Source organism: Corylus avellana, chromosome ca7 (assembly GCF_901000735.1).
Source record: "Corylus avellana chromosome ca7, CavTom2PMs-1.0".
Taxonomy (NCBI): Eukaryota; Viridiplantae; Streptophyta; class Magnoliopsida; order Fagales; family Betulaceae; genus Corylus; species Corylus avellana.
This window is the reverse complement of record NC_081547.1, coordinates 18,334,249-18,343,158: the sequence shown is the minus strand read 5'-3', so window position 1 is coordinate 18,343,158 and position 8,910 is coordinate 18,334,249. Positions and strand designations below refer to the sequence as shown.

At 38.4% G+C, this 8,910-nt stretch overlaps 2 protein-coding genes across 8 annotated transcripts; both read right to left on the bottom strand.

The window, feature by feature from the left end:
• LOC132186108 (uncharacterized) lies at nucleotides 1-972 on the bottom strand. Its single transcript, XM_059599921.1, has one exon. It carries the CDS (start codon nucleotides 779-781, stop codon nucleotides 134-136), a length of 648 nt encoding a protein of 215 aa, XP_059455904.1. The 5' UTR covers nucleotides 782-972; the 3' UTR covers nucleotides 1-133.
• A 137-nt stretch (nucleotides 973-1,109) lies between these two features.
• On the bottom strand, nucleotides 1,110-8,910 carry LOC132186105 (uncharacterized). Of its 7 annotated transcripts, none has more exons than XM_059599915.1 (11): nucleotides 8,693-8,910; nucleotides 7,455-8,081; nucleotides 7,281-7,369; nucleotides 5,657-6,010; nucleotides 4,887-5,183; nucleotides 4,547-4,792; nucleotides 4,219-4,440; nucleotides 2,870-3,443; nucleotides 2,479-2,533; nucleotides 2,318-2,388; nucleotides 1,110-1,982 (listed from the first exon to the last, which is right to left on the bottom strand). In XM_059599915.1, the coding sequence occupies exons 1-10, from the start codon at nucleotides 8,811-8,813 to the stop codon at nucleotides 2,322-2,324; spliced, it is 2,652 nt and encodes an 883-aa protein (XP_059455898.1). In that variant the 5' UTR covers nucleotides 8,814-8,910; the 3' UTR covers nucleotides 1,110-1,982; nucleotides 2,318-2,321. The 7 variants fall into 7 exon arrangements, with proteins under 7 accessions (XP_059455898.1, XP_059455895.1, XP_059455901.1 ...); XM_059599916.1 differs by lacking the exon at nucleotides 1,110-1,982 and adding an exon at nucleotides 1,990-2,108; XM_059599912.1 differs by having other exon boundaries at nucleotides 2,318-2,533.

Genomic DNA, 8,910 nt, shown 5'->3' with positions numbered 1-8,910 from the left:
GGTTGGAATAACTTCATGAAATTGACTGAGATTTCAGGAGGGTATACAAAGCTTGAAACCAAAACCAAATGCACAAAAGCAGAGGAAATGAAATTAAAAAGAGAAAAGAACAGATTTTAATGAACATGGCCATCTACAACCTGATGGAACCAAATCTTCTCTTGGAAGTGTCGATGCTGTTGGAGACTTGTGGGACAGAGAACTCTGTGTACATGTCTGTGAAAAACTTGTCGACAATGTCTAGGTAGAGTGGGCTTGTAAGGCGAGAATAGTAGTGCAGAGCCTCTTCAACATCCAACACATGTTCCACATCATCTGTGTCAATCATCTCCATATCCTTCATCTTTTGTGCCAACACAAGGCCCCCTTCATTGGTGTTCTTTGAGCATGACTCTTCTTTTCCTATTTGGGTACTTTCTTTCTTCTTCTGTTCTTCTTCCACCTTCACAGGACTTTGCCTTGCAAACTTTATGAAGCTTCCACGACATGCATCTTCTGCTGCTTCTTCCTTCCTGTGCTCTTTTGAGGCCATTAGACTAGTATTGTAACTCTCCTTCGCCTTGTCTAGACTGGCCTCCCATTCGTCACAAAACTTGATGTAGAATTGATCTATTTGATACTCTTTTCGGCTGCCACGGCCGCTGCCGCTGCAAGAGAAGGGATTGAAGGAATGGAGTTTGGGAAGCTTTTGGCACTTCCCATAGCAGAAAGACTTGAGGTTTTGAAGGGTTTTGTAGAAGCAGAGCTTGGTTTTATGAATGGTTTCTCTAATAAGCAGCATTTTGAGGCTCTAGTGTGTTGTAATTGCAGGCTTTTTCTTTATTGGTCAGAACAGACACCTCCCCACCCACAATCTCTTTGGCTGCTTCTTTCCTTCTCCTGATTTCCCTTCCAACATACAGATATAGAAGATAAAACAGTTCAAGTTTCTTAAAGTAACCTAAAGACAAAAGCAATGGAGTCTCCTGTTTTGGCTTCTATTACATCTGCTTTTCTCTCTCTCTCTCTCTCTCTCTCTCTCTGAGGCTGAAACCTGATAACCGTTTGATTACAAGATCACAAATCAGACGGCCAGAGTAGACACAGGCACATTTCACACGGTTAAAAGACAGTTAAAATTAGATTATGAGAATGAGAACTTTGGAATCCGATGATTATGAATGTATTGTTTTTGACTAGTTGTTGTATAAAGTGCAGCGGCATTCATTAAGATGCAAAGCTAAAGGTAGTGGGGCTGGTAAAAGGTTATTGCAGTGATCCTTTTGTTCATAATATCGTTATACATTTTTAGGCCATGGGACCCTATTGAACCAAATGGTCCCATGATGACCCTTCCCCCATTTGAATAGAAGAAAGAAAAAAAAGGTCCCATGATGGTAGTAAAAGTGCTTGTTAAACTATACTAGCTACCACCTCTAATTATATCAAAGTTTAACAATTTTTTTAATATATTTAACAAATATTAATCCAAGGGCTTCAAGCTTTCAAGAGCCGATGAGGTTGGTGAAATGGAATCTTTAAATGATCATCCATTCTCTAGGCCTTGTAGGTGAAAAATTATTCATTGCATTTAAGAAAAGAGCTTTATGGTTGGCCCCCCACAGTCTGTAACGAGGCCTCGTACCAGAGCTCTTTGATAGCAGGATAAGACATTTCATTTCCCCTATGGTCAAGTCACTTTCTCACGGTTGCTTACTTAAAACCCTCCCGCCAACTTCAAACATTTGACACAAAAGGCAGATCATATATGTCATGTAATGGAGGCTTTCTTGAAAGAAATAATCCATATTCCATCCAGTAGCAACTTTGCTGGGGAGGATAACATTTTGAGGAGCTTTTCTCATGTCCAAGTCCATCACCGCATCGCTACACTCTCTTTCAAGTAAATGTTTTGTCAATTCTGTAGGCCGCCCTCAAAAAAAAATTACTTATGTAAGCTATGTGACCTTTATTTGTGCCCTGCATCTTCATCCAGTCTCCAACTGTGAAAAGAACCCACCATTTATAAAACAACAAAAGATCACTATCATCCACCATCAACTTTGATACATGAGTATATGAGCCATCCCATTGCTTGGAAAAACAATTGTGAAGTTGGTAATATGATCCTACACCAATTCAATTATTAAAAGACTTTAAAAAATTATATATATATATATATACACACACACACACACACACATATATTACTGTATCACAGATGCTTCCCCACTTTATTTGTTAAGAGAATATAAAAATAAAAGTGAATGGATTGCTTTAAAAAATTGCTGGCTTGACTATAATGCAATAGATGCTCTCTTACTGGCAATTTACATACCATTCTAGTGACTCTCTCTCTTCTTGTTGAATTTGAAGAATTGATGCAGCAGCCTATGGACTTCACCGTAGCTAACAGTAGAAGAGATTAGACAATCTTTTATCCACTGGGGGAGCTTAGTTGTGTGAGAAAAGCTCCTATTTGAGGGATTAGATGCGTACCGAGTGTCAACCAATAAAATCGCCGCATAGTCATTTACGTGCCGAATCGCTCTACCTAAAAACAAACCAGGAAGTATAAGCATATCAAGGAAAATTCAATATAAAGCCTACATAGGCATGTATAAATGGGTGACAGAAAAAATAAATAAATAAATTTTCGATGCAATAATATGCATGGCACAACCAAAACACAAATATCTTGAAAGAATCTATACACACTTTGGAGAACTACATTTGAAGGTTCTGCCAACATGAGTGGAACCTGGAGCACAGTTCCTGGTTCCACCCTACTGCATTTTGGACATTATGTAACGTCCTAGTGAATCAATCAAATGGTTTACCGGGCATGCATAAGGTCTTCTAAAGATAATATATTGTAGTTAGTACGCACCAATCGATTGATTTACAGCTTTCATGCAAAGATTTTCGTAGTATTCTTTTCCTCTGCGCCTGCAACCTCTTAAGATCTCAAACCCAGCCTTTACATCTCCACTGTGAACTTCCTCAGTGACAGGAAATTTTGGAGTTTTAATGGAATCTGAATTTCCCAGGCCTTCAATATGCTTCACCCTCTCAATTAACTCAATGTCAGACGGGCTAGGATAGGGCAGCCCAACCATGACTACGCATCGACCCATCCCATCACTTAAGTTGATACCTTCTGATAGTTTTCCACCAACAACAGCAAAGAGTATTGCACCACTCTGAGAAGCTGGATGTTCGTTTGAATTCCCAAGAGACAATGTATCGATCGTTTCCTTGTACTCCTTCAGAACAGATTCCACATCTGTACTTTTTCTAGGCTCCCTAAATACACGTTTCTTCTTCATAATCCTTTCCAAGAGGCCTGAAGCCTTCCATCCATCATAGACCTGTCCTTCATACTCAAACGAAGAGAAAAACAGAACGATTCCTTCAGGAACCACTGTTACCAAATTGCAAAGCAAAAGTCCTAGCTCCTGGATCTGTAAATGCAAGCCATTAACGAAGTATAGTCAACCATCATACACAAATGTTTCTGGGAAAGATAAAATGCACAAGAAAATAACCATAATATTTCTTTCAATGGACTTCAACCTAGTAGTTGATCAAAAAAAGTGTTAGGTTTAGTGTTGACAAATTCAGTGTCAAAACTTGTTGAGTTGTAAGGTTTAGATTTAGGATTGAGTCAGTTTCAAGTACAGTTCCAGAAAGAGGCTGAAATTGAGGATCAAAACGCTTCAATCGCAATCTCAATCGTAGCTCATTCGATCAAGATAGTTTTTCAATTCAATGTGCAAAACCGTATGTCTTGATCGCAAGAACAATCGATGGTGGATCAATTGAAGTGATGAAGCATTTAACATTTAAAATTAAAGTTCCGGAATGCCTCAATCGCAGTCACAATCGAAGCTCAATCGATTGAAGATTTCAAGTCATTCAAAGTTAACTCATAGAAAGCCTTGATCGCAATCGTGATCGAACCAAACTGAATTGATGTGTTTCACAGTAAGCCTCGATTGCAATCACAATCGCACCTCGTTCAATCGAGATCAAGTCTCATTTGATCAAGACAGTCATAGCCTGCTTCATTTCTTAACCAACTTATTCATTAAACCTCAGTTTTCTTCTCATCTATATAAACCATGTGCAGGATTACACAGTAAATTACTTCTCCAAGTTAGTAAGGAAATGATCTAGTAGATTACTAAGAGTGCAAGAAGAAGACAGCAATTTCTATAGGGAATCACATATACTCACCATGATCGATGAGCTTCTGGAGCCATAGCTAAAATCAAAAGACTGACCAGAAGGGCCACAGGAAACTGCAACTGGCAATATACTCTCAGGGGGGACAATGTGACTACAAGAAAAGAAATGCAACTCATTTGGTGGTAGCCATGGGAAGAGTCGCTCCCTTGTTTCTTCTATAGGTTGCAGAGTTCCTCCTGCCAGTACAACAGCATGTGCTTGATCCACAATCTGCAGGAAGGTCAAAGTTAAATTATCAATATAGGGGCATGAAACATAAGCAGGCTGAGCTATAATTAAAATCTATGCATGTCAAAATAAGCAATTTCTTGAGAACCTCAGAAAAGATCTTTTCACCAGAGAGCATGACAAATTTTATGTATCCTCCTTGTTGCCTGGAGCATCTGGGTCGAGACCGTGAAACAATAATCCTCCCATCACCATCATTGTTTGTCAGCGACTGCAACATATCAGATAATGCCCTGAAACCTGACAGAGTGCTTCCCTCCTCACTGCACTCTCCAGTGTTAGTGTGTGCTGTACATTTTTGTAAGCTAGCCATTTTATCTCCATACCCACTGACCTGGGAAACCGAGTACATTTTTACCTCGGAAATAGGGAAAGAGCAAGAAAGAATTATATCGCACCTTGTCATAAAAACAAGTTAAAGGATTCACCTTATACATGATGTTGCTTTCCTTTATATACTGAAGCAATTTGACCAAGTTGATGTTGTCTACATTGAGTGAAAATAGAAAATCATTAATGGCCATAGAAGAATTAGAAGCATCATTTGCTCCAGAAGCCTTTTCAGTGTCTTGGGGAACATCTACATAACTCGCATCCTCAAGTAAAATTTGAAGGAAAGCCCGAGTAAGAACCATCAAGGTTTGGATATATCTCCGATTACCAGGTCCCAAGAGATTGCGAAATCTCTCAAAATACCTCACTGTATGGGAATGCACATTCTCCAACTGTAGCAAGTGAAAACAAATGTTTCAATATTCATCAAAGCATTAACACCCAGTGTCTAAAATACCAACTAAAAGCTTAAATTGTTGGTGCGACCAAGTTTTTAACCTCAAAGGACCTAACTGAAGACTTACAAACTCTAGGGTTGTCATCAGTCCTTTTTTGTCCTTGATAGATAAGCACTATTCACAGACTAATATGGGATTAAATCCATGACCTCAGCCTTTACCCCTTATTTACTGGGGAAGAAGGTAGAGGAGGGGGAAGGGAGTTGCCATTTTATCCAAGTAGCACTGGCCTAAGGCTGTTGTCAGTCTACCATTTCGTTGGTTCAACCAATTGTTCTGAAAGGGGATCAGAGCATTGCTCAAAGAAAAGCCAAACCACATTTACAGATCCAAATACCCATTGTTAACTAGCTTTTTAGAAGCACTTACCAGTAATTACATAAAAATGGAGTTAATGACTTGTTTACCTGCGATACAGTGACTTTTGAGTCATACATGCTGATGAGTGAGTCAGCTAGATTATGAGCCTCATCTATTATGACAATATTATTCTTCAAAGTTAGACCAAGTGATTCACGAGATGATTTTGATAGAAGAGACTGATAGGGTAGAACCACAAGATCAGCTGCAGGGACCATGCCTCGGGAAGCATAATATGGACAAGTTCCCATATTTACTCCAAGGTGAATAAGATCTTCAATATCCAAGGCCCCTTGTTGAGATATCTCACTTCTGAATTGTCTCTGTAGTTTAGGTTTTCTAAGCATTGGGCATCCAGAAGAGGCCTTGGTCCTGCGTATTCTTCCACCCCCACCTAAGTTCTGAAAATTAATACCTCATCAGTCAAGAGAAACAAGCTTCGATCACCAACACAGAGTAGCATCTAATCATTTTAATGCAATGAGGTAAAGATGCTTGTATATGGAACATAGATGGCTAGGGATGAGACTCAGTTTCAGCAAAGATGGATATCTAGAGTATGAAGAGTTTTTTTATCTAGCCCTTTATATATGCAGTCATTTTCATTTCTTACTGACAAGACAGACAATTGTTTTTTTTTTCTTTTTTTAATCTCATAATACTAAATTGATATTCCAAACAACGATAGCATGATCCCAGGTTTCTCAAATCAATATGTTCCAACTCAACTTAAATTATGCACCAAATACGCATTTAAGAGTATTTATGGAATGAAGAGTTACAATACTAATTGATATTCCAAAACAACAATAGCAATGATCCCAGGTTTCTCAAATCAATCCTTCCAACTCAACTTAAATTATCACCAATACACATTTAAGAGGAGGATAAATATTTATGTAATGTAGAGACAATAACAAAAAAATTGGCCAAAATATTACATCCACAATCACATGTAATTGACGAAGTCTAGTTAGAAATTCCAATTTTACACGAAACCACATGCAAGTATTAGAACCTTGACTCCCCTTATATGACCAACTGAGCACAGTGGCATCCGGTGGAACAAATCATTTATTAAATGTAAATATTCTCAACACAAATATTATACCCAAGCATTTGGCATCTTAGGAGCCAACTACCAGATATAAGAGGTAGAACCATACAGTAAGATCTACTCATGGAAATTTTTCTTTTGGCATGGCAGGCATTTTAGACTATCAAATGAGGAACGTGGCCTTTTTAAGGTTCAAGGAAGCAAGTTACTTCTACTGAATAAGGAGATAGATGGACTTCAATAATAAATTTGGAACAGACTGTGTGCCTATAAAAGCTGTATAATTACTCCAAACATCTGTACTATGACCACAATCAACATGGAAAATTTGACAAATTTCATGGGCTTCATTTCCTCTGCAATTCCTATGTTGCAGCATCTGAAAGTTCTACTAGTTATGAATGTGCCTTATCATTTCTAAACATTTTATTCTTCAGTAACAAGCCACTAAGACAAGAACTGCGAAGATGGCACCAAATTAGCCACAGGGAAAATGAGCCCCATAAAATGCATTTATAATATTTAGTCCCTAAAAGTTGGACATTTCCAGGAAACCAAACCGATAAACATGCATCAAATTTGAGTAATAGGAATGATATTAAGATTTTTGGTACCTTGATTTTGGAAACCTCTTTTTTCTTGTTCTTTTGAAGTTCCAAGCACCGCTCATTGATTCGAGTGGAGTTTCCAAGTTTCAATACCTCTGAAATACAAATTCCATAAACAGTTTGTAATCTGTAACACCATCCCAAAAAGAAAAAGGCTAACACAAGAACAATTTACCAAACCTTCATTGATGCAGAAATTTTTCCTAGAGCCCAAACACACAATCTTCATCTCATTTGAAAATACTGTCTTTCTTAACTCCTTGACGAACTGTGAAAGCTGCGAATGAGTTCGACTACAAAAATAAACCTTCAACTTCTCCTTATCCTCTTCCTCATCAGACTGATCTTCTTCCTCTTCCTCGTCACTCGATGAACTAAGGGAACCCCTGCCAGCCTTCCTCTTCGACTTCCCACCAGCCCCTTCCTCTTCGCTTTCATAATCTTCCAACAAAAACTCCTCATCACTCAACTCCACTGCATCATTGTTCTTTTGAGAAATTTCTCGCTCTTTCTTTGTAACTAAATCTCCGTCCCCCTCGACCCTTGAGAACAAATCTCTACAACTTTCCTGATTCCTTCTCTTATCGGGCTTCCCAAATTTCTTCATCTTATTCTTCTTCTCCTGAACGTGGTTGTCTTTGTTCACAACAAAGTCTCTCATCCAATCTGGCTCATCATCTGAACCATGCTGACCATCATTTTCCTGATTCTTATCATGCTTGCCCCCCTTTCCAAAGTTTTGTTGTTGCCTCCGGTCAACCACCCATTGCAAAGCACTACAAATGATACTTAGAGTTTTACCAGTCCCTATTGCAACAAAAACATTTCATATATAACATAAGCCAGTGAAACTTTCCTTAGATATTTGATTTTCAAATTTAGCATTGTTTACAAAATTCGAACATTATTCAATTAACCCAAATGCAAAAAAAAAAAAATCATAAACAAAGCAAGAACAACAACATATTTACATTTCAATTTCAGGGACACAGAAGAAAGCGAGAACATGGAAACAAACTCCTGCTTTTCATTTTGTTTCCATCCATTTTTTTAGAAACCAAAGAATAGGTAAAATTTGCCATTTTTCACTGGACTCAGGGTACAGTAATCCTCATTCACATATGCCCAATACAACAATAAAGCTTACTTTTAGTTCAGCTTTCAGTTTTCCTTCTTTTCTTTTCGATAAATTATTTTTGGAATGCATGATTTTATTTGATTATTTTTGGGGTACAGTATCATAAGTAAGCTTAGCCAATTTTACTTCTTTACATTATGCCAACAAAATGATCCTCAGAAAAATTAGCTTAAGAAAACCCAAAAAAAAATATCTAGAAATGTTTTCCTCCATTTTCCCAGAAACCAAGCAGAAAATACGAGAGAGAGAGAGAGAGAGAGAGAGAGAGAGAGAGAGAGACCGGTGGGGCTTTCAAGCATGGAGACGCCGCCTTTGTTGAGAGAGTGGTAGAGGGCGTTCATGAAATCGATCTGGATCGAATACGGCTTGTACGGAAATGCCGGGAATTTTCCTGCCTGCATCTCTCTCTATCTCGCTGTGAATTGTTGTTGTTTGGTGGATTCGTCTTTGTTGTTTGGAAATCCCCAGTGAAAGGAAGAAGCTCCCGCGCGCTTTGGC